The 27,034-nt window shown below is 27.3% G+C and overlaps 2 protein-coding genes across 2 annotated transcripts in view; one reads left to right on the top strand and one right to left on the bottom strand.

The window, feature by feature from the left end:
- LOC113372203 (probable elongator complex protein 3) overlaps positions 1-27,034 on the top strand; it is a gene marked incomplete at its 3' end in the record, with an annotated part of 195,960 nt that overhangs the window by 117,854 nt on the left and 51,072 nt on the right.
- LOC113373644 (esterase E4-like) overlaps positions 6,317-27,034 on the bottom strand; it is a 24,462-nt gene continuing 3,744 nt past the window's right edge. Inside the window, exons 4-8 of the mRNA XM_026613929.1 lie at positions 16,525-16,680; positions 13,486-13,792; positions 10,596-11,182; positions 6,735-6,905; positions 6,317-6,412 (exon numbers count right to left, since the gene is read on the bottom strand). Of these exons, the coding sequence (XP_026469714.1) occupies positions 6,317-6,412; positions 6,735-6,905; positions 10,596-11,182; positions 13,486-13,792; positions 16,525-16,680 (1,317 nt within the window). The remainder of the gene's footprint in view (positions 6,413-6,734; positions 6,906-10,595; positions 11,183-13,485; positions 13,793-16,524; positions 16,681-27,034) is intronic.

Here is a 27,034-nt window from a genome sequence, read left to right as displayed (position 1 = left end):
GTTTTGCTCATCCTTAATTATTTTAATAGATCCATAATTTAATTTTTTTAATAGAAAACAATAATATAATAGACAGACAATATCATTTTATGTGAATGTGTTACAGATATTTTTGCCACTAATTAATCAAAATTTTTACGATATAAAAATTTTTGTGAGTGGTTATGCTCACTTTCGTTCACCAATTTTAATAGATTTATAATTTAACAAATTTTAAAAACTTCATAATTAGCATTGCCTTCAGTAGTTCGAATTATTCAAAATACATTTAAAATTATAATAAATGTAAAGCAGTTCTAAATTCACTTTATCACAATCGATATATTATGATTCTGGAAATTATTATTTTTATAGTTTATTGTTTCAGCTTTAAATAAACTTTTAAAAAATATAGTGAAATTTTTGTAATTTGTTTCTGATTTAGCTAATATTTGAAAACAAACGTTGTTTTAAATTCAAAACTCTAATTTTACAATGAATGATTCAATTACAGGTATACTAAAAATGAGCTTTGTTATGTTGAATTTGTAGTTTGAAAACAATTGTACAATTAATAAAGCATAGTTTTATTTAAATTTTGATGAAATATTTCAGATTTTTTATATAATATTTGACTTTATTTTACATCTAACACCTCGATAACGGTTATACATAATTGAAATCGTTTTAATAATTTTTTCTTTAAAATTTTCTGCCAAAATGTTATTTAATTTTTTTTTATTTATTTACATATTATTTTTATATCTCAGTCAGACATTGGTATCTGGTATGAGAGATTATGAAACAATTTTCTTATTTTATATATACATATCATTTGTCTATTTCATTATACTGCAATATAATATTTATTATAATTAAAATATCTATTCAATCTTCAATTTCCTTATAATATTTCTTTATTTTTCTTTTAAATTTGTCGTCATCATTGGTCATCTTAATATCGTTTGGCAATTTATTATATATTTATATAATTATATTTTTATCCTAAATAAAATATTTTGAGTAAGTGATTTTTTCATCCTTCTTATTTCATGACTATTGTGTAGTTATTTTTAACTCATTTTATAAAGAACTATCATATATATATATATATATATATATATATATATATATATATATATTTTAAATAATCTGACTTGGTTAGCAAAATATATTAGATATTTTATGCTATAGTTGATAAAACTGTACATGTAGTCATTGAATACAATTTTTATATTCTTTTATTTATAATGTAGGTCGTTACATTTCAGAGTTATAAAAAAAGTTTTGATTTATGTTTCGGCACCTAAATTTTAGATTTCATATGTAAAATGAATGGGGTAACATTTAAGAACGTAATATTTACAATTTTCAATGTTAAAATAAGATTACTAAAAATTGAAGATATTTTAAAAATCTTTACTTTATTTATTTTTACTTGATACGCCTTTCAAGAAATTAATCATAAATTTCAACATCAAATTTAAACACTTTCAACATATAAATATATGTATGTATATCTGTTGTTAATACATTCAAAGACTATGCATCAGATTACCGTGAAATTTTTGAAAATTGTTAAGTATATTCCCGAACAAGTTTTCGCATGCTTTTTATTGAACATAAGTATTAAGCTACTAGGCCACCATTTTTTTTCGTTCCTTTTTTAAATGTGCAATTAAAAATATATAGTCCCTGCATTTTCATCTTTTTATTACAAATCCATTGTAATATTTGGACATCACAAAATATTTATAATATTTTTATCTTTAATATATTTTTAAATTAATTTTTATGCTCAATTTCTTAATACTTTTTATAATAACTTATTTTGTACACATATTTTGTTTACAACAATGTTTGCCACTAAAGTGTATGTATTAAATTGAGTAAAATAGTATTGTTAGGTTTTCATAAGCCTCTAATAGTTTTAACTGTAATATATATAAGCATGCATCTTTTTCTACCGATGACTTCGAATTCCCGTAGATTTTTTAATTGAATCAGTTTTTAAAAGACTAATTTTAGTAAGTATATAATATTGATACATGCTGTGATCTTTAGTTAAAATTGATTTTTAATGTCTTGCAGAATATAACTTTTTTATCAGGAGAATCTCATAGGAAAATTAATTTAAATTTATTAAGTGTCATTTTTTAGCATTCCATATGCAATGTTTGTTTAATTGTATATTGCATTTTCTTGGTCAATTCGATTTATAACAAAGATGATAAGTCTTAAATAAGTATTTTACCATATTGTATTCTGAAATAAATTTTCTATATTTTTTATTATGACGTGACAGAAATTTTACCTTAGCATAACTTTGCCGAATAATTTTAATTTTTATATTAATATTTTCTCAATATTTTGTTTCACTGAACATATTTTGTTGTCAACAGATTCGTTCGTGTGTTCTTAATTCTATTGTAAAATATTGAAAAGAATATTGTACAATTATAAAAAGTTATGATATAATTGCTATTAATTTGAACATTGTTTTTAATAAATATTTATTTAGATAATAATTTAATTTAGCAATTATTTTCTGAATTGAAATAAATCTTTGTATGCAAACTTTGATTTTTTCTATTTCTTTTAATTTTATATTTACAATACTGTGAAATACTATATTTTTTAATTACATATTTTTTGAAGATACTCTTTAAAATATGCAATTCTGTAATTAATTTTTTTTTTATTTTGTTTGTATTTGTCGAACTATTTTGGGAGCTTATGTCAATAAATAAATTTTAATTTATGCTACAAAATATGCTACAAAATATTCTAAAAATGTCATAAAAGTCTTTATTTATTTACAGATAATCGACTCTACGCTTGTTTTCGTGTTTCATATATTTTATTATATTCATCTGGCAAGTTAATTTGTTTTGAAATTGTTCGTTTCTATGAAAAATATGTGCATTTTTTATTATTCTGCCAAATTCTTTTGTGAAAATGTTCAAGTAAAGTCAAGTAAAAAGCGAGGAGAAATGCAGTAAGCTTTTCCTTGTCAAAAGATTTTTCTTTCCGCATATTTTCTACAGTTCAAACTGCTTTCTTTAATTTTTAAGAATTGATTTTGCAATTTATATAATTCAAGTTTATATTTTTTTTTATTAAATTAGAACTGATAATAGTAACCACATTTTCACTTGCATATTTGAGTTAGAAAAATAGTTCGATATTTTTACTGACATTTGCATTATGACATATTCCCATTTTGTTACTAATATTGAAGTTTTTTTTTAATTTCAATATCTGTACCAACTGTATAAATTACTAATCTTGAAGTGTTTTTTTTTTAATTTCAATATCTGTACAATTATGAATTGAAAATTAAATTGAATTCGACTATTTTTGATAATTGCTAAATAATATTTCAAAATTATTTTGCGACTAGATAGACAATGTTGTAAAATATTTAAATTAATTATTGATATATATTATAAAATAAGATTACTTCTTATATATATATATATATATATATATATAGATATATAACTCATATATTTATAACTAATTATCTTCTGACCTTAAGATATATTTTATAATTGTATTAAGATATCAGATATCTTAATAAAAATAATTTGGTCTTTTGTATGTACTTTTTCAGTTGATGTGGTAATAAAAGGGCACTATAAATATTTTGCTTCAAAGGTTAAAATTAATTAAATTAAAAATTAAAATTGATTTAATTAACAATGTTCAATTTTCCTCAATTATTAAAGTGCCCACAAGTTTGGGACAAACCTGAATTACAAAGAAATTTATAGGTTATTCAATTTATTTAATTTTCTGCATTCTATTTAAAAATACTTAATGTGTAACTCTTTTGAACATTTAAGTTTAATATTTTTTGTATAGTTATTTATAGATATCTACTTATATAATCGTAATTGTGAAAAAATATATCTCAATATATATTCTATTATATTATAAATTAAAATCAATTATTTCTTTGTAGGTATTACAAAACTCAAAAATTTTCTCCATCAAATACAAAAGTTCCTGATATGCGTTTGCTTTGATTTTTTCGGCAATTTCATAATCTTCCAATAATATCGCTCATTAGAACTATAAAACTTGCAAGTCAAAAATTAGTTTAAAATTCTGAAATACTTCAATTATGAACCTATTGCAAATGAAATATTTTCATGTATTTGTTGAGAATAGTTAATATTTAATTTGCATGGTATAAGCTATGTTATAATTTAATTTTTATGTTAAAATCGGCTTCTAATTAGTGCTCTAATATTTACATTTATTCATAAGTAATTACTGAATTTTGTTTTATCAGTATTCAATATTGAGTTCATTTTCAATCTTTTTACTATTCACACATATTTGTTAATATGAACATTAACTTATTTTTGCTTTATGATGCTGTGGAACTAAAGTATTTTTCAAAAGTAAATAATGTTTGGTCAGTAATTAATTTCATATTCTTCGGTTTTCATAAGCCTCTAATATATTTCACTTCAACATAGATGCAAGTAAATTTTTCTTCAATTATTTGATCAATGTTCAATTGAGATTTAGTCAATAAGAATTTTAGACTATAAATGCAAAATTGTTTTATGATTTCCTAATTAAAACGGTTTCTCTGTTTTTTTAATGAATTTACAGTATGAAAAATTGTTTTCTTTATATCTTAGATCACACTTAGATCTTTATAATTTGCAAACTATATTTTGTTAAATTTAGTATTAGAAAGATGGTTGAAATCGTACAGTTTCAAAATATGGAGGTTGAGTAGAAGATTACTGTACTAGGATGATATTTCCCAATAATAATTTAGAAGTTTTTCTGTGTCAAGTATGTATATTTTTAACTAAGTTTATGAAATCTGTGTAAACACTAGATATGGAATGCACTTTAAAGTTTTTTATTATATTATCTCTTTAGTATATTTTACATTTTCAGTAAGGGCTGTATTTTTTAATATAGGTTAAAAATTTTGAATGAATAAAGTAATTACCTAAGTATGCATTAAATTCATAATAACAGTATCATTTTTGAACACAGTCGTATTTCTTTAGATCTAAAAGAAGAATCGGTCAGATTTATAAGAAGCATTCTCATTTGATGAAGAGATGAGGGAAACTCGGTAATGTTTTGAAACATTGTTAACTTTTTTAGGTATTATTGTAAGAAATTACCTTATGAAAACTATGTTATATTAGTGGTTTTTTAGGATTTGGCAGTTACCTGCCATTCAGACTACAAATATTACGAAAATGTAGTAATTAATCAATACTATTTTAATTTGAATGGAAATGCACTAATATGTATACTCTCTTTTTCAGTACAATTTAATATAAAAACACTCAATATTAATTGTTTTTTTAACTTATTACCAACAATTATTGGTATTTAATATTGATCTTATAAATATCATAGTTTTCTATTATTAGCAGTGACGTTTTTCTAGTATAAAAATAACACTTTTTCAACAAAAAATTATTTTCATTCAATCATATAGTTTCCAGTTTTTCTCAGCTGTATTCGGGTTACACAATTTTCTATATAAATATCTGATATTTAACAGCAAAAAAATAATAAGGAGCGCGAGTGAAGGTGACCGTCATTTATAACAGTTTTGCTATTCAAAAAATTTTATAAATTTTGAAATAATTATTAATCAAATGGTGCCCGATCAGGGAGATAAGGCGCCATCGAAAAAATTTGCAAAGCCCTATGGTCATGCAGTATTTTCGATTTACTTCATAACATTTATAGCAACTTTTTTCTCGTTATTCTTTGCTGGATGGCATTTTAACCACTTTTGGTTTGAAGCTTCTACATGAAAGGAAAGAGAAGCCGCGAAATTAAGAAAAAGGGCGGTAATTCAATTCAGTATGGTAATGATTGTTCTTCCACCGTTTGATGTATCATCCATCAAGTCAGTCAAGACGTGAAAAACAATCACCATTATAAAGTGCCCAGATAATCTCATGGTGACATCAATAACAGAAACCAAAAAAATACAAAATATGATTAGTAGAATCTCCAAAGTGAGTAGACGATACGAAATGAAGATCAACAACGAGGCCCTGAGAGATGACGGTAGAAAATCGAAACTTATAAGATGTTGAATCATTTCAAGTACTTATCAAAGATGAATACTGCACGAGAAGATCAGGTCAAGAATCTTATGCCCCAAACTGAGTCACTGAAGAGGCTTATGAAGTTATCTCTGGAGCATAGCTCTGTATGAATGAGAGACATGGATTCTAAGAAAGGCCGATAGAAACTATCTGGTGAGTTTTGAAATGTGGTCCCAGAGGTCATAAACAAAGAAGTGTTGAGAAGAGAGGGCGAAGAAAGTAATCTACTAAGCAGGATCATGAAAAGTAGAAGAAACTGCATCAGGTTTATATTCCAAAAACTGTTCTTGCTGCACAACCTTGTAGAAGGTGAGAAAAAGGGACTAACTAGAAAGATTGGGAAAAAGAATGCAGATTATTGGTGACTTACGTGGGAAGCTCAAAGCCAAAGCACAGGACTAGAAAGTATAAAACCAGAAGTATAAAAAGAAAAATACATAGGTGTATTGAAATGTGAAGAATAGTAATAAAATAGTGATGGTAATAATAAATGAGCCAGGGAATGGGAATCATTGTTTGTGGTGCTCTCACATCATGGACCTGCATTCGGGCCCACTATCGTTTAAAGTATATGTAATGATTAGTTGATATCAAGTGAACAGTCATAAATTCACAAACCAAAATAAGATTTTATTAGAAACTCACCACATGTACGTCGCTCAGGAGGTCAATCAGCTGCGGTAAGGAGTCCTTGTCGACCCGCATGTCGCCGAAGTAAAATTCGCGCATTTTTCGCGCAACCGCAACTGACCTCGGAGACTTCTCGTGCAGACGAAGACCCACGGGCACAAGTTTCTCGAAATCACGATCGACGTCCTATAATATAAAAATTATTTTATATTTCGTTTTGGTTTTTGAAAGTAATACTACATTATGTTGTATACTATTTCCTTCCTACGTTTAATTTATAATTAATGATGTTAAGTAGAAGCATTTATTGCGTGCAAGATAAATTTTTGCTTAATTTTTTCTTATACCTATTTATATTACGAAATGTACGTTTAATAGCAAAACTATGGAATAACCAATACATTTATATCAAATAATAAAATATTTTAAAATGAATAGTTCTTTTACATCAAAACCCTTTCGAATGATCATTAAAGTTATTCATGATTTAATTTTTAACATCAAAGATATATAATATGGAGTCACATGTATACCATACTTATCACATAAAGAAACTAGAAGATAAAGAAATAATTTAATCTTTATATTCTAAAATTTGAAACTATTTAGCCTATTTATATAATAGGTGTATGATAACTTTTATAAAATCAAAAACTTTGTATGTTCAATGGATTTGAAACATTCGAAATGAAAAAACAAATTAAATCAAATTAAACATAATTTATATATATATATATATATATATATATATACTAAATTAAATAAAATATTAGATATTAAAATAATATAACAATCTTTCAAATGAATGGTATTTCATCTTTATGATTTTTACTCTTTTCTTTTAATTCAGTAATATGTTTTAAAGATGCCTTCATCGAAATAATAATTGTTATCAATTATAGCTTTATTATTTTGCAAAAATTTACTATTAATGCAACTGCAAAAAATCGAAACGAGAATTTTTCGATGTTCCGATCGACGTCCTGAAAATTTAGTTTAATTAGATTTTGACATTTCAATTCTAGATCAAATTAGTTCTAATATTTTAAATAGTCAATTATGTATTATTTTATTTAGCATATATTTTATCAAACTTACTTATTTCGTTGAATTATTAGATTGAAATTATTAGATGTTTATTTTAACTTCGTAATGCTTATATAATTTATATTTCTCTTGCCTATTTTGAAACAAAATAATTACATTTTAATATTATACATCAAATGAAATTTTATATTATTAAATATAATAATTAAATTAGCTATTGATTAAAAATGATTGACAAATAGACAACAACGACAAATTTTAGTCTGTACTTATAGTGCAACAACACAATTTCTTATAAATTATATAAAGTTTTTAAAATATTAAATAAAATGTTAGTATCTAAATAATGGTAATGCATTTACACATATAAACTATATTGAAATGATAATACAAGTCCTATTTTGGATTTTGAATAATAATTATTATAACACCTCTTCAAACGACTTTTGAGAGTATTTGCTATGAGTCTCATAATTTAAAATTTCATATTTCTTGGGGAAACTTCAGAGTTTTTGAATATATTTACCATTTACAGTTTTTAACTTTTCAAAAAGATTTTTCACTTTTTAATATGCAAATCTTCATAATTTTAATATGTGTGAAATATGAAAAACACATCCACTTTTATGTAAATTTTCAGAAGGTTTTTTCATATAGAATTCGATATAATATTTTAAAATAATAAGCTAAACTCAAATTGGAAAGTTTTACTAATGCTGTTCTTTATGTGATTATTTTAATAAATTCAATCACATAAAAAACTGATTTACTATATCTGTTGATTTTATTTTGTATATTTTTTTGACCTAAATTATGAAGCAACAATAAAACTGTTCATTTGGTATTCATATCTTGGACTATTTTCTGTCGGTGATACTATATTTTGATGATTAAGAATGTAAAAACATTTTAAAATTTATGAATTTAAATTGAATATTCATTTACAATATTAAAATTATTTGTATCAGTTGTTATAAAATTTTGTTAAAAATGCATTTTGATTTTATTCCAAAAATCGTTAAACTTTTATGCTTCTTCTATGATATCTTATAAAATTTTAATTTACTTATGAAACTATCAACCTTAATTTAACGAATCTATTCTAAATCAAAACTTGTCGTTGAAAGAACAATTCAGAAAATTTATTTATTTCGATTGAATACGTAATTTAAGATATTTTTATTGTTAATACGACTGCAGCTCTAATATTGATAATATTTATAATATTATCAGTAATTTGACGATTCGAGTAAAATGTATTATTTTTTATACAACGTTCATTGCATTTAAGTTCAAACAATTCTTATATATCCTGGCATATGGAAAATTATGTAAGGAGATTTAATTAATAGACATTTGCAACACCTTCATTAATGTCCAATACGTCTGTGGAGTAGCTCTTTACGGATCAGAGACACGGACTATAATAAAATCAACAAAAACTGGTGTTGAATTTTGAAATGTGGTGCTGGAAGCGACTGGAGAAGATTTGGAGATAAATTAACAAATGGAGGAGTACTGAGAAGAAAAACTACTGACCACAATCATTAGAAGAAAAAAAAAAAACCCTTTCTGCTAATTATTGAAAACTGAGGTATACCCAAAATGATTGGAAAGTAGAAGGAAGCAGATTGATGACGCTAAAATAAAAATACTGGGAACTGAAAGCCGAAGCACAAGAACGAGAAGCATAATAATTAAATTAATAATAAGTAATAAAATGTCAACGGGAATAAAAACAAGGTTGAGAAGATGAATCATTGATTAATGGTGCTCTCATACTGTTCACGTCAAATTAGACGTGACAACGTTGCACTCATCTTTCTCAGAAAATATTGCATTTTGCATGACGCATAGACAATTCGCATCTCAAGATTCAACTACGAAGAGTTCTGCTAGGTACCTGAAGGCGGCACATAGGTTCAGTCTAAACCCGGTCGCCAAACCATCAGCATTCAAATATTCCAATATTTTTCAATACTCAAACTATATCATACAAACAATGTAAAGTTATATATTACAATAAATTAGTACAATCAATCTTTTTGTTATTAATTAATCTTGACAATTAATCGGTCGACAGAGCCACTAATTCTATCTGGTCCTTGAGCTTACAACTTCAACAAAAAACACACACTACTATGGACTTGCTTTCGGGTGGACTACAATTATACGCTTTATTCGGAACAGCTATCGGGGCATACTGCTAAGCGGTCTATTTTTTGCAACTTTAATTAATCTTTATAATTAAACCACTTTTCATAGGCCTATAATATTTCAAGGTGTTCGGTTTGACTACCAACTCTATAACCATGCGAAGTTTCATCAAAATCCCAGAAGAGTGAACCTGGGGAACCTTGTTGATCTAAGCACAAACATTATAATCTTGGTGAAGCTAGCAGTTTATTTTTGGTCATTTAAAAATTAACGGGCCAACGGTGGCGATATCGGTTAGAGCGTGGGCTAGCACCAACTAGACCCAGGGTTCGCTGGTTCGATTCCCGCTACCGCCAAGCCTGACATCAGGCAACTTTGATGTCAAACTTCCACTTGGGGTTATAGATCACAAAATAATTCCAAGTGAAAATCGTCCTTCGTGGACATAGTTGCATATTATCACATGCACACTATTAGACATAAGAGCTAATATATAAAAACCCCACACATAGGAGAAGATGAACCGATGGGTTGCTTCTCATACCAATACCTTAGGCCATAAGTCAAACACAAAAACAGCTTATAGAACAGGAATAAAAATAAGAGTTCTAATTGCTGTGCAAACAATAAAAAAAGAAGAATTTAAAAATTAACAATATCAAAAATACTGACCTTTAACCCACGAATGTAGTCGGGAAGGAACGCCATTCCCTCGTGTTCATTATATCCAGCAAGCAGAGGAATCCTGGCAACACGTCCTGCTTCGAACAATGCTTGAGGTGTATCCGGCAAGAACATTTCTTCTGCGGGTCCCATGGATCCCATTCCCTCGACACTGAGGCAGAACGGCATTGCGTAGCCGCGTCTTCGTTCCATGGGCGTTATGAGCTCATCCGCCGCCTCGACAAGGTCCCCGGCAGGCGCGTTACGCAGGAAAGCAGCCTGACCAGAGGCCGAACGATCGTCGCAATTCAAAACCTTGGCGAGAGCCGCAGCTCGTTCGCGGGGTCGGTGTTCTATGCCCCAATCGCCGAGTAAGGAACCGCTTTGGAGAATTGCACGATGGAATAAACCTCTTGCAGGCGGCGACATCATTAAACCGTGCACTAAAGCGGCGCCTGTTCCTTCGCCGAATACGGTAACGCAACCGGCGTCACCTCCGAAAGCTGAAGCGTTCTGACGCACCCAACGCAAAGCAGCTAATATATCTTTGCCACCGGCGTTACCTTGTGCGTCCTCATTGTGCAGGCATAAGAAACCTACAAAAGATTAGGGGTTACAGTCGGTCAAGTAAGAGCGTGGTCGACTTTAACGTCAGTTAATGAAAGATTTCGGTCTAATTATTTCGTGAGCCGATAAAATGAAGCTTTGTCCTTGATGCATTATCAACTAAGGTTTAGTTGCCGTTGATCTTTTGAGAAAAAATCGCCGTAAACGCCATGAGTGCTAAGTTACGCGTCGCGCTACGAGCCCTTTTGCATCCACCCAAAAGGTCCCAAATTTTCGCAATCAGCTGCTGCTAAACATATGAGAAAGTTGAAGGCGTTTGTACAGAATTCGATTCACCTATATAAAGTTGCTAAAAATATCGATGATTTATCAGAACGTGGTTCAAATAAAAAAAAAAGAAAAAAGAACAGTAAATGTGTTTTTGCGGAATCCAGCTTTAACACTGCAGCAAGGATGAGCTAAATTAATGACAAAATGTTTATAAATATCAACAAAAATATCTACAAAACTATCTGAACTTTTCTTCGTATTCATGATCTGAAATGGCGCAACACAACAGGGAAGCCTCTGACGACTGAAAAATATGTGCTTCTTTTCCGCTTGGGCACATGAAAATATTGATAGATTTTGAAAATGTCATTTTTACTGATAAAAGTTCTATATGAGCACGTACTGCCCTCATCGAGCCGTTAAATTAAAATACGAGCCGTCAGACTAGAATAATCCGTTTAATTAGTAAAAAGCAGGCGTCGGAGATGCCAGCCAATTGTCGACTCCGGTGGTGACTGGACACATATTGACCAAATTGCATCATTGCTTGTAACGTATACAATGCACATATAAATACTAAAGTATCATAAAAAAAATTATTTTTATAAATTAACACGGCCACGCTCTTACTTGACCGACTGTACAACTAAATATAAAAATCTATAATTTATAGCTGGATCATCACTTAATGTGCTTAGTAAATCAGTTCAACCTGAGGATTATTATTATCTTGAAATTGAGTGAGTTAGTTCTGGTAAACTAGAGTAATTATTTGCTAAAATTTAAGACGAAGTAAAATGTAGATCATAGAAAATTTTCGGGAGAAAAGAAAATACACACAATTAATACCCGAAGCATAACTGGAAGCTAGACAGGCGGTGGCTAGTAAGCCAGCCGTGTAAAAAGTGAAATGTAAGTTAGTGGGTTTTTTGTATTAAAAAATTATCCTGATGTGACAACTGTAGTCACTACTATTATTTAATATATTAGTGATTCAATCAATATTAAACATATTAAACGAAAGTGTTGTGGCAGATGTTCGAAAGAAAATGAACTATAAACAATGGGAAAAGTCTTTGGGCGTACTGCTAATAACAGTTAATCCTCCGTCGGTCGGATATTTTTTCACCTTCGAACGGTCGGAAAGGTCTGGCTGGACCGCCATTTATTGTCATGCATTTATATGGGATAAATGAGTTTTTGGTGTCTTATATATTAACGATTATTAGTAGTAAATATTTATAGTTTTGATTTTTTCTTTTTCTTGCAGTCTTTTGCATATGTTGAGCTTGCTTATAATAAAAATATTACATTTTATATTATATAAAAAAATCAACAAATATAAAAAAATCGTTGCTTTTTTGTTAATTTTTCTGTTTTATATAAATGAAAAACAATATTTTTTCTTTTTCGGCGCCTTTGAAATGAATGTGAAATTCAAATAAAAACGAAATGAGGTGCGTCGCCTTTGAAATGAGCTGTAAAACTCAAAGTGAAAATATAATTTCACTACAGGTTTGCCAAAAAAAATTTTCGAACGCAGTACGGGTAGCAAAATTGTTGATAATGTGTGCATTACTCATCCGATTTTCAGTGTTTGCGATTACCAATAAGTTTGGTAGGTTTTCAAGGGACTCTCGTCATGAAAATACTAAGATTCATGTTACAACACATAGCAAAGATTATATACAACGCAGTTTGAATGGAAAATACCATGAAAAAAGACGAAATACTGGTTTACATATGTCAAAAAGCATATATGTCATACAAAATGTATGGGTGGTCTAGAGAGACAGACCTTTTTGACCATTCGAAGTATAAAAAAGTTAATATCCTTATAATTCTGTACCTTCTGTACATTTTTTCGTCCTGATTTTTTCATTGATCGACAGCTAACGAAATTTTAGGAAAAGTCAAGAAATTTCAAGTCGATAGGATTACTAGAAGTATTTTTTTTTTTAATTAAAGTTGAAAAAAGTCTGGCCAGACCACGCCGACCGACGGAGGGTTAAAATATTGAAGCACTGAAAATTATCGAACGTAGTTCTAATTATAACCTTACCCAATGGTCCCAGGCGATAATTAACGGTCACCACGACCACATCCCGGGCGGCCAAAAAGTCCGGGCCATACAGTGCATCACCGGCTGAGCCTGTACGCAAGCCACCTCCGTGAATCCAAAACATGATGGGCAAAGGGCGCGCAGTGAAATCGCCTTCGGTACGGGGCAAACGCGGGGTGTACACGTTCAGGGTCAAGCAATCTTCCTCGCCAATTATTTGGCCACTATTGGGGCTTTTTTGGGGGCAACAGGGACCCGGAGCTGTCGCGTCGTATATGCCCGACCATGGTTCTCGTGGACGTGGCGCCTGTAATGGAATTGATTATGAGGTCAAATATATCTAAATTTCAACAAGCATTAAGATAATAATAAAAACTAATATATTTCTTAAAATAAATTTAATAGATCCTTTTATTTTGAGTTCCAATTTGACTCTTCAGCGACTCAGTGGCAACAAATCTATAAAAAATGATAAAAGAATAATATATAAATTTAGCATAAAATAAGCAACAAAATTTTTTTAAAACGGTTAAAAGAAGAGTTGAAAAAATAAATATAAGTAAATTTAACATATAATTATTTGGTATGAGAATGAAATGAAAAAATCGTAGAAATTTAATATTAGGAAAAGTTAAAATGAAAGATTTCCTAAAAACATCTATTTTAACATACGTTAGATATATCGTTTACTGTCATCACGAGTAGATTTAAATTTAATATATATATACATATTTATATATATATATAATATATATATATATATATATATACAAGGGTGGTCAGAAAACTTTCCGATTTATATATAATTTTTAACTTAATGTGAACTCCTGCATTTTTTATTTGATTGGATAATATGTACTAGTTAATTATATTTGTAATGTAACTTTATACAGTGTTTGATTAATAGAATACCGATAAAATTTTGCTACACTTATTTCTATGTTCACTCGATCATGCATATCTTAGTATTTAATTTTTTGCTTAATTATATATATATATATATATATAAATATATATATTATTAATTAATTATATATCGATGAATACATTCATGATATTTAAATACATTTGCCAGTTGCGTTAATGGTAATTTAATTCAATGCAATAATTGCAAAAATTAAAAATAACACATTGTTTTTAGAATTAATAAGTTAGATAGTTTAACATAGTTTTCAGAACAAAAGATTAATCAATCTAGTAGTCGTTTAGTTTAATATATTTTTAATATGACTGGTAAATTAATAGATTTCCGTGTTGATGATTAAGTAGTTATCCATTTTATATAACCAATACGCATAGAAGGCAACTAAATATTTGTTGTTGCATTTTATTTTTCATAAATTGTCAGAAATAAATTTTTCTCATAAAATTCGATTATTTGATTGCGGTAATACAATGTATACAAATACTTTATTATATACACATGTTAATTACGCGCTTTTATGATTATTTTATACAAAATTTTAAAATAAATACATTTTATTCTATAATTTTAAAGTAAATTGATATATTTATGACTTGTTTAGATATGCATTAGAAAATTATTTCACTAAATTCATAACATTATAAACTGACTCTAAAAAATATGTAAAAAATATCTGGATCTATTGATGCAAATTTATTGACATATCTTTATATTAACTTACCGTAAAGCAAGTTATTGTAATTGTTCAAAAATCGAAATTGAAATTTTTTATTTCTGCAATAGGTATAATTCATATTCATTTCTTAAGACTAAACTGTGATAATTTTTAATATATTTTATCGTTCAGTAGCTAAAAATCACGTAAAAAATCTGTAGTTTGTTCTTCAAACGATTGATCCAGTTCTTTCGAAATATCTTTATATTATTTCTAAACTAGGTATGATTTATATTCATTTATTAAAAATTAACTAAACTGTGATGATATTTAACATTCTTTTTGTATATATATTATTATCGTTCAGAAAATAATTATCGTGTAATAAATATTTGTATTTTGTTACACAAACTATTGATGCAATTCTTTTGACATATTTTTATATTCTTTCTGCAATAGGTATTATTTATAATTATCTATTAAAACCTAACTGAACTGTGATAATTTTCAATATTTTATCGTACAGCATCTAAAAAATATGTGAAAAATATCTGTATTTTGTTCTTTTAACTATTATTGGTGCAATTCTTTTGACATATCTTTATATTATTTCTGCAATAAATATAATTTATATTTATTTACTAAAAATTAACTAATCTATCATAGTTTTCAACATTTTCTTATACTATGTATTTTATTGTCTACCAGCTAAAATTAATTTAAATCATAATTTTGAAGCAACAATTTTGACAAATTTGAAAAAAAAATTGTATTAAATTATTCGTTTTAAATCTGACTTAAAATAGTATTAATTCGATTAAGTGAATTTGCACATGTATCTATGCATAAATTGTAAACCTCCCTTTGTTTTTTCTGCTGTACACATTTTTGTTGATTAAGGGTATTACTTTATAAAACCTATTTAGCTAAATTATATGTAAACAATCTAATTATAAATTATATTTACCCTATATAGATAAATTTTGTGTATATAGAAAGTCAAAGGCTCTTGGTTAATATATATAATATGAAATACTTCAATAAATAATTTGAGTTATGGTGCAGAAAATAACACGCACACATAAAAGAAAGGGGGTTGTCATTTATATATATATATATATATATATATATATATATATATATATTGATACTTCCAAGCATTTTTCGTGTGTTACTATGACATAGATAGTATATTTGCAAATGAAAAAAAATTCTGTTTAAAAATATTTTTGGTATTATTAAATTATGTGGCTTTCAAATCACGGCGTCTTATAATATTCGTATTTTTCGTCGTTTGAAAATATAATTTCAGGTTGAAAATCTTAGCAAAGGTCATAAATATTATGTGACCTGAAACTTGGGCAGACCCTTAAAGGGTTGATAAAATCATATCAAGAAGCAGCAGTCTTGAAAAATTCAAGGTGCAACCTGAATGAAACAATAATAAAATATTGTTTACCCTAAATCGAAGCTTTCCAACGGGCGGGGCTGCATAGGGAATCCCTTGGAAGGAAAATAGTGGTCGCCCGTTCCCCAAACGCGAAATTCTGCCCAAAATATCACCCTGCTGTATGGTGATTTTTGTCGTGTCTTTGGGGATCACACCATCTTCAAACTGTAAAATAAAAAATATCGTAAAACTTACACTATTATATATAATATAAATATTAGATACGATTACGATCACGAACTAAGGACAAAAAAATATTGTAGCTCTAGGGATCAAATAGATTTATTTAGTATTGAACTCCTACAATAATTGGCGGACAAACTTGTGTGTATTTGCGTTTAATATTATTTTAAAAATAGTAGATTACTGTTTCAAATAATTTAAATGAAATTAACGATATTATTGTAGTCAGATCTTTTTTTTAATCATAATAAAATTAAATTCATTAAGTTCAGACAACTTTTAATACTATTATGATTGTTAGTTGCAGAAACTATTTTTCCAGTCGCAACGATTTTAAACACAAAATTGTGCATTTCAATGAACTATAGAAAATTATGATCCAGATTTTTCTTGATACTTCATAAGTTTTATATACCCATTTATATAAAGTATGAGTACACTGATTTGGAAGTTTAATTTATCAATTACAATATTATCTTTAACCATATATAAGCTCAGCATGTTTCTTTTTGCAAATAACCTTATTCAAAACTTTTTGAACTGATGTATTTTAAATCGATGTACCTAAAAGAAATAGTTTATTGTTCAAAATAATAAATAGTTAATCATCAATTATTGTGATCGTTCTTTAATACCACTTAAAGTAATTAAACTCTTTAAGATAAGACAACTTTTTTTAACACTAATATTTGTTATTTGCAAAAACTTTTTTTCCAGTAACAACGATTTTATACTCAATATTGTGCAGTTCAATAAACTATAAGGAATGTTGAAAATATTTGTTTTTATCATAACTAATCTAGATTTTTACTCATTATTTTATAACTCCTATATTATTACCTTATATGCATAAAGTATGATTATGTTGATTTAAAGATTTTGTAGTAAATCTGAATCCACATAAAACTAAGCATGTTTTTATGTAATTGACGTATTTTAAAATATTTATTCGTAAATAATTTTGGATTTTTTGGCATTACACAATTTTATATGTGTTTCTATATTGTACAAACATTTTTATAATACTATTCTATGAATCATTTTATTTTTTACTAATGTACTAATTTTGTTTTTTGCCAATATAGATTTTATCCTGTATATTCAGTAATTTTTCATTAAATGTACAATTTCGATAGTAGTAAACTTGTTCTTCACTAAATGTTTGTACTATCGATAGTAATTGCTATTGTCAAGTAGAATATGTAATGAAATCCTGTTGTCGAATATATAAGTTAAAATAATTTGTAAAAGCGTTTAAAAAAATAAATTTTGTTTATTACATTTTTAGTTAATTAATTAATTGAATAATTTTACATACCGTTTATTTATAACTTTTGATAAATTGTATAGAAAATTTAAATAGATATGAAAGTGAATACGTTATGTTATATAAAAATTATGTATATTTATATCATTTTATTTATAATTTCATTTAAAACATATTTTAATTTTCTTTATGTTGAAGTTTTGTTACATTTTCTTGAATGCACTCAGAAAGGTTTACAAATTAACAGATATTATTAAATAATCATGTGTAAATTATTTATTATTTAATTTTTATTGGCATCCAATGAATAATCAGCCGAAAACGTAATGTACAATAATTACAGGATTCTAACTTTTTTTTAAATTAGACCTATTGTCGTTTATTAGTCCTTTGAATTAAGTGCAATTCTTCTAGCATTTTTTTCTTTTTACAGTAATATAGACTCCAACAATATAGTATGATGTATTTAGTTGATCCAGTTGACGCTCCTCAATGTAATATAGACAAAAATGCCATGATTAGCCCTGTTATTATTGCATATTTTTGGAACCACTGTTTTTCAACATGGGTTTCTTCATTATTTCATTGTGAAGCCCACTTGTCGGCGACAGCATATTTCATTAGTCAATTATTTTTTGTTTAAAATTAATTGTATAGTCATTTATTGTATTAATTGTATAATAGTTTTAATTTCCGTAGCCCATTATGTTATTGTGTATGCTTTTTGTTGCGACTAATTCTAGAATATAATCTATTCATCAATAATTTGACCATATATACGTTTTCCCAAAGATGTTTTGCATTATTCCAAACCTCATATAGTAAGTTTCGCTTAATATATTTGTAAAATGCATTCGCCAATTTCTAAGCAGATTTTGCTATCTATGAAAATAACCGCTTAATGTATTTGCACCTCAAATTTTTTTTGTTATTTCTTTTTTTGAATAACAATCAGAACATTAGGTATATTCTATGAGCTATTTTGATTGTTAATTATAAATAGTAGTTACCACAGATGGTAAGTACTATTTGATGCAATTTTACTAGATCATGTTATTGGCCATAATTTTTTTAGTCTTCTCGATTCTTGTGTATGGAGAAGCGGAGCATCGAGTGAATTAGGTTGATTTTTTAATTTTTTATGATAACTAGTCGATCTTGTTTTTATGATGTCCTTAATATATAGCATCGTCTAGAAATAAATGTAATTGCATTAAATCTGCTTGACCAACTGTAAGTTTATAATCTATTTTGATATTTTCCTTTGCATAAAATAAGGCGGCACAGCCTGTTATATTATTGATTTTTGGCCCATTTTGGTCTGAATATAACATTTCTGGCCTGTATCTCGTTCGACTTTTTGTTGAATTTTTTTCCATGTTAAGGATATTATCTAAAGTGAAGAATAACACAGATATTTTTTGGTATAGTTAACTTAAATATCCGCTTGTTCTTATTATCTTTAAATAGCTATAAACGAATACTGGTTTTGGATGATCCTAACTTTACAATAAATAATTATACGAATAAATTTAAACAAAAAATATTTTGAACTGTAGGTTTCCAACATATTTACTATACGATTTAAATTTGTATGTGTAGAAGTAAGTCATTATGAATTTTGTTTAGTTTTTACGATGGACTGTAGTAGGTAATCTTCGCCATATTTCAATTATCGCTCTTAAAATATTGTTTTTTATTTGTCTTTTTATACGCTGCGTCTAAGTGTTGTGTTCAATATAATAATTTTTGTCGATTATGACACCAAAAAAAATATTAGTTTTCTGAACATTACTTCTAATAGTTCGTGTTCTTTATTTCGCATAAATCTCCTATTAGGTTTTGTCATCCGATAACTCAAGTCTATAATTAGAAAGCCATTGGTAAAAGTGATCAATATTGCGATATCGATATGGTTTATACCAAAATTATTTTCAACGTTTATTTAATTACTATTTTCCAGTATTTGCCATTTATTTCAATCACAACATTAACGCAATTCTGAATACTATTCGATAGGCTTTGAGATATTTTGTGTTTTGTAAATATTTTATATTATAAATAAATATTTTTTTTAGATTTTTTTTATATGGTGAACCATTTTTTTTATTTCTCAAAATCATTTTTATAATCACAGCTTTAATATAGTGCATTTAAATTTTCTTCAGGTTTTGTTCTAATTGCAACTGCATTCATAACATTAATATCTTACAATGTCAAAAAATGTAATTGCATTTATGACATATACCGTTTGTATGTATAAAATCAAATCAAATATTGGAATAAATATGGAAATATATATATATATATATATATATATATATATATCTGTTTTAATATTAATATACTCTCGATATTTTATATAGGGAAATATATACTTTTTAATCGTCTGAAAAGATAAATATATTTGTTTTGCTTTGTAAATAATTTAACTTTCAAGCGCACAATTTATATAAATAATTTTAAATCTTGGTGAAAGAAAATAATTTCATGTGTATCAGCGCTAATATCGTAAATGATTTTCTTGTAATATAAATTTTTATTGAGTTTTTGAAAAATTAACGAATTTGGCCTAAATAAAATTCCACACTAATATAGTGTATTTTGATATCAATTATTTTTAAAATATTACAACAATGAAAAGGAATATTTGAAGATAAAAGTAGAAAGTGAAAAATTATATATTTAGATTTGTTGTAATTTGTTATTTGAACCTAGAAATATATTTTATCAAAGATTTTTGTTATTGTTTTTAAGTCTATGGCGTCTTAATGCAGAATTTTTCATTGTAAGAATTGACATTGAAAATATAGTAATAATAGTGCTGATCATTTTAAAAAAATACTTTTTTATGAAAAATAGTTTTAATAATAATTTTATTTTTGTGGTACTTTTGGATCGATCTGTTCAACCTATATAATTCGAACGGTTAAAAACTTTAAATGATAATATATATATATATATATATATATATATATATATCATTTATCAAGACATTCCTTAGTTAGCATTCTAAAAGTGTTATGTTTTAAGTTTTTATTTATATTGCTTTTTAATATTTAATAGACACAAATAATTAATTAATTGATCAATGACCACGCTCATCTTCGATATATGTTACAAGAAATCTTGCTAAAATTAGGAGAAAGCGGTTTCATGGCGGTAATTTTTGCATACAAATATTTTTTATAATTTTTGACTTTAATAATTACAAAAAATGTGTATCGAGGAACAAATAATTGTGTTCAAAGTATGCCTTTCATAAAAAATATATGAAGCGCTATATTCATTTTATCGAGATTTACAAACCGTTTAGATATGTTATTTTAGTACATTTGTAATTAACTCTTTTACTAGGAAAGTGTTTACTATATATGAACAAACCAGGCACAAAAATGTATTTCAGCATTATTCAAGCATTATCAATAAAAATGTATTTTCAAAATAACCCTTCTAAAGAATTGAAAATTCCAATCAATATTTTGTAAATTTGAATAAGATCATGCTATAAATATGAAATTCTAGAATATATATAATAAGTTATCCAAGATAAATAAATGAATAATCAACGATACATGTATGATATTATATACAGATAAATTAAGCACTTTACATAGTTTCAAGAAACTAAATGTAGAAGAGACTTGGTACGGTTGTGCTAGGTTACAGTAGTGACAGTTGTTAGAACAGCTAAACTATTCTGATTTTGAGATAGGGTCCCAAGGGAAAAAGATGAGGTATGTTTGTTGGAACAAGTTTACATTATTGCATTCAGTTTGCGCCCTACATTAACACAATATGTAGCTCTTAAGTTTTTATTCAATTTTTTTTTAATAATATGATACTTGTATACAGATAGATCATTTTGTTCAATTTACTATGAATTGAACATTAGTTCTTAATTCCCAGCAATTACTTTTGCTTGATCATAACGATGATTTATTTTCAAAAGTGTGCGTTGGGTACGGTTGTGACATGCGGTTGTGGTCATGAACAGGTAAAGAAAAATCTAACTTTTGACTAATTGTAAGACAAAATAGGAAAGAAAAAAAAGATTTCACAAAAATTGGTTATTAACTTAATTCAAAAAAAATTATTTGACTTCTCACTTACTCTGACCATTTAGCCACCTACAACATTTGATCTATACTATTTTTTAGTTATATTCAATCTATATTTTTTTTTATATATATATCCTATACTTAATTTTATCTTTAAATTATTTTCTTCAATTGGACATCATTTCTCTCTTTAATTCTTGTTTTTTTTTAATTTAAAATTTGTAATTCTACTCAACTCCTATCTTCCTTGTTCTTTCTACTTTTTTTCTAACTACGAATACTTCTCAACTATTCGATTTCCGTAGTTGCTATTACTCCTAATTTTTTATTCAAATTTCACTTTAGCAAATCTAATTCTATTTAATTTCAAATTAAATATATATATATTTTTATTTTATTTATTTATTATTATTTTATTTATTTATTTTTATTCGAAGTCAATGACGGGATTCGATCCAAAAATCTATGCCGTACTGGTCGAACACGCTACTAAAAAATATGTTTTTTTCTAACTATTAAATTTACATTTTTACCAGCCAACTGTTGATTTAACAAAAATTTTCCTGATAAAAAAAAAGTGACGCAATCCTGTCTTTTCTATTAAACATAGTAATCTACAACGTTTCGCCCGTGTTAGAGAAGTTTATTACACTGACAATGTAGAACGCTTCCTTTTCATTAGGCGTACATATATCATCTTCATTAGAAAGCATAATGTTGTTTATAGAACACTTATGATTTTAATTATATATTGTATTGAAATTTCACTTACAAATTGCGAGCTCATTTTGGCGCTGCCTTGGACCTGGATGAAACATCTCCTGAGCAACGCACAACGCCCGCCCAGACTTAGTAGCGCGTTATGCAGCACCATGGTGCACAAAATTTGGAAAAAAGTGAAACTACAATACAGAAATTTTGAAAAAATATTTTTATTTAAATTTTTGTTATCTGGACTAAAATTTTGTTCTTTTTTTTGTTTTAAAATATCAATACCTCGTTTTGACATGTTCACAAAGCCCACTAAGTTTAAATATATGTCACCCATTATTTTGACATAATAATTTTCGGTTTTATAATTAGCTTGGACATAATTAAATAAATAATATTTTTTCAGACTTTATGCAGTTGAAATATAAAATTTTGTTGTTGCTGGAACGGTATATTCTGCAAAAGCTATTGATTTTAAATAAATAATGAATAAAATTATTTTGACTATTGTTCTACTTTGCTTTAGAAGATGTTGGTATGATTTTCTTGGTATAATAAATAATTTTTTATTTTAGTCATTATACACAGTCGTATTATAAATTTTCGTTATTGATAAGGACTGTATATTTGGAATTTTCTACTGATTTTTAGTTATACGATGAAATGATTTAGATTTGATTCCACTTTTATTTAAAAAATGTTATAGCATGAATATAACATAATAAATCTGACATTTTCTAAAGGCTTCAATATGTACTTTTGTGTATATATTTGTGTTCATATATTTTGATATTAATATTTATGTGCGTATAGCAAATGTATGAACAAATGGTTGTTCAGAAAGTAACTTAGTTTTTTATAGACATTTTGGCACGTAATTTTTGTACGATAAACAAATACTTTTAAATTATCTATTGGCTGTTTTTATCGAACATCTTTTGTCATATTTCTGGTATTAGCATGATTCCGAGATAATGAATTTTATGGTCGTTATTGACAAAAACCTGATCATAGCACTTTTTGAACTCGTCACGCATAAAAATTGGTTTAGTGACCGAAACAAATAATTTTCTGATGATGGCAGATCTGGAAAATGTGATGAATGTGGCATTGCGTTCCATTCAAGCTGTAAAAGCTTTTGGCGATTGACCAAACTTATGTGAGGTCTTGGGTCGTCTTGATGCTATGAGGCATAATTCTAACCTTTTCTATTGTAGTACATCATTTTGTTTATCCAGCTGATAACATGGGCATCCGAATTAAACGTAAAGTTATTCTGATAAAGCTGCAAACGAACAACTCCTCTAAAATCTCACTAAACATACTGCAAATCCCTTTTCTGTCAATTTCTGTCACATCCCATTTGTTGACATGCTTAGTGGCAATTCGCTTCAAAACCTGATAATTTTGAGAGGACTTTTTAGAGGCGAATCGCGGACGCCAGTGCGACAACACAGGCTTCTTGAAATGAGAACCATACATTGGGCGTTGAGGATAATCGTAGATCTTTTAAGTGGTCATGAACTGTTAAATTTGATAAATTTAAACTCAACGGTAATTCGTGTATTATTCACCGGTTTGCATAAACTAATGCCTTCCTCGTGTTTTTATCAGCATCAACGATACTTGGACGAAGTGCATCTTGGACATCAAAATACCAGAAATGGGATTCAGCAAAGCAGTTTTGGAACTGTAGTAATATCAACACTGTCATTTTGACTAAAACAGTATTTTTATCATTTTTATAGCAAAATAGTAAAATATGTCGATAATGGTGATTAATTCTTTCCGTATTCAAAGTGGGTATTACTTTAAGGGGGGAGGTTCTAAAATGTTTTTTGCGTCTAATTTATTATTCGTTATTATTTATTTTTTTGACACCAATTGGCGTCATTCGCTCGCCTTTTGTCTAAGAATTACAAGTATATGAAATTGTGCTGTGTCGTTTCAAGCATTCCCCGATTTTAGCATAACCATAGATAAGTAAAGTATGTATATATCGCTCTCTCTCTCTGAGTATATTTCATTGTCGCGATCAAAATAATAATTAAATTAATTTCTATAGAAAATATTTCAACACTAATGTTTTAAATACGATATGATGGCACAAAAACTTTATAAAATAGACAATTGGTAGTTGTTCATTTCAATTAACGTATTTTCCTGTGAGATATCTACAAACCATTTTACACCAATTTTTAATAAAAATATGAGAATTTTAAAAAATATTGCTTATTAAATTATTTTTCGGACGCAACTGGAACTAAATTTAGTAAGAACATTATTTTCAAGCGCACAGCATCATTATGGAATGCTCCAATACTTGGTAATAATTTTGACAAAAACAGAACCTTTAGAGATTTTTTGATATATTTTTAGAGGCATTTTTTTTTTGGTCTATACGATCTTTTAAAATTTTGAGTCTGGCCATTTTGAACACCGTTTATAAATCTGTTAACTTAGTATTCTGCAATATAAGCCTTGGAATTTTTTGCTATACTGTGTCGTATCTTGAAAAGTAAATGGCCCTTCATCACTGAGAAGAATCTCTTCTTTAATATGTGATCACTATTATGAAAAACTCGATAAACAGCTGGTAAACCACAATTACCATCAACTTCACAATTAGAAGAAGAAGAAGAATGATGAGATGATAAATTATTTATAAGCAACGTTCTAAAAGTGGATAAAAAATAACTTGGATTGCTATTACAACCACCTGGCCCTCTTATGCCGCAAAAAATTCTTTAGTCATTATGCTTAAACTTTTTATTACCTAAATATATAAATCCATTATTTGATCGTATTTTTTCAAATATACCGAACTATTTCTGGCTCGAATCCTGTTTTTAGCGGTAATAATTTTTTATCCATGACACTGATATTAAAATAAATAATGAATAAAAATATTTTGGGGTGTGGCCACTTTGCTTTAGAAGATAATATAATTTTATTAATTTTATAGTTCGATCGGTGCGATAAGTAGTAAATAATCATTATAATTGATATTATATTGTCGTATTATACATTTTTGTCATTGTTGGCGGTGGGTAGATATTTTCGAAATAGCTACTGAATTCGGAATCACTAGTTTTAACAGAATTCATTAGTTTTAGTGAAGTGCTTTAAATCTAACTTTTTTTTTCAATTTTTCAAATAATTCAATGTGCACGTGCACAGATTTATTACTAATGATATAACGAAATAGATTGCGGAAACTCAGATGGGCTTTTGATTTGAGATGACTGAGAAATTCCTAAATTTTACCAGTACTTTTATAGAAGTACTGATAAAACGAGAATATAAATTAAAATATTGATGTCTGCTCGTTTAGAAAATACTTGTGTTGCAAGGTCAATCTTCTTTTTTTATTCTTATTTCATCAAGGTAATATTTCGTTCATAATCTTGGCAAAATTTGACCATTTTGCTATCAAAACTCTAAGGTTTTCTAATAAGTTAAGGTTTCTAATAAGCTTTCATCATGCCGCTTTTGCTTCACATTTTGGATCTATAATTCTATTATACCTATAAAAATTATTTTTATGCAAAAAGCAAATGTGGTGGATCGTAGAAAGAACTATTCCATGCTCATCAGTTGTAAATATAATCGCATATTCCATTCGACATTTCGTACTTGTAGTTTATCAGTGTAGGAAAAAGTTATGAATATAAAAATATAATAAAATCCGTTGGATGAAAATATAAACAATTCATTAATTACAAAATTTTATGATAAATAAATATGACAAACATTTTGTTTTTCCTCAATGTCCGACTTTCGGGAATTATTAAAATTGCCGATTGATATATTTTTTAACGTTTAATTCAATGATAAATTTTATAAGTTTATTTGTACAATATTTTTCATTACAAAAATCCAGTCAAACAAAACCCAACTAAAGCCCTCAAATGACGCATGTATTGAGATGGTGTCATCAATAACTGCATCTTTGACTTTTCCGAAGTGCCTAATCTTGAAATTAACGCTGCCTTTAATGTAGATTAAGGCATCTCCTTAGGCTCATTGATTATCAAATCTCGAACTTCGGTTGAATGTCTAATATCCAGTCTTGTAACCAATAATCCATATTTCTCCTTCTCATTGGATGAAAATATAAACAATTTATTAATTACAAAATTTTATGAGAAATAAAAATGACAAATTATTTTGTTTTTCCTCAATGTCCGGCTTGCTTAATTCCCCACATCAGTATTTTTTAAAAACGTAATTATAATTTTATAATTGGCACCAAACTGTTCCGTTCTCAACACAATCTGTCATATTCGTATTATTT

The sequence above is a fragment of the Ctenocephalides felis genome, unplaced genomic scaffold (genome assembly GCF_003426905.1).
Source record: "Ctenocephalides felis isolate EL2017-DRISC unplaced genomic scaffold, ASM342690v1 CF-g0.4_SCAFFOLD_01604, whole genome shotgun sequence".
Taxonomy (NCBI): domain Eukaryota; kingdom Metazoa; phylum Arthropoda; class Insecta; order Siphonaptera; family Pulicidae; genus Ctenocephalides; species Ctenocephalides felis.
Note: the sequence above shows the minus strand (reverse complement) of the source record. Positions and strands in the feature narration are given on the sequence as shown.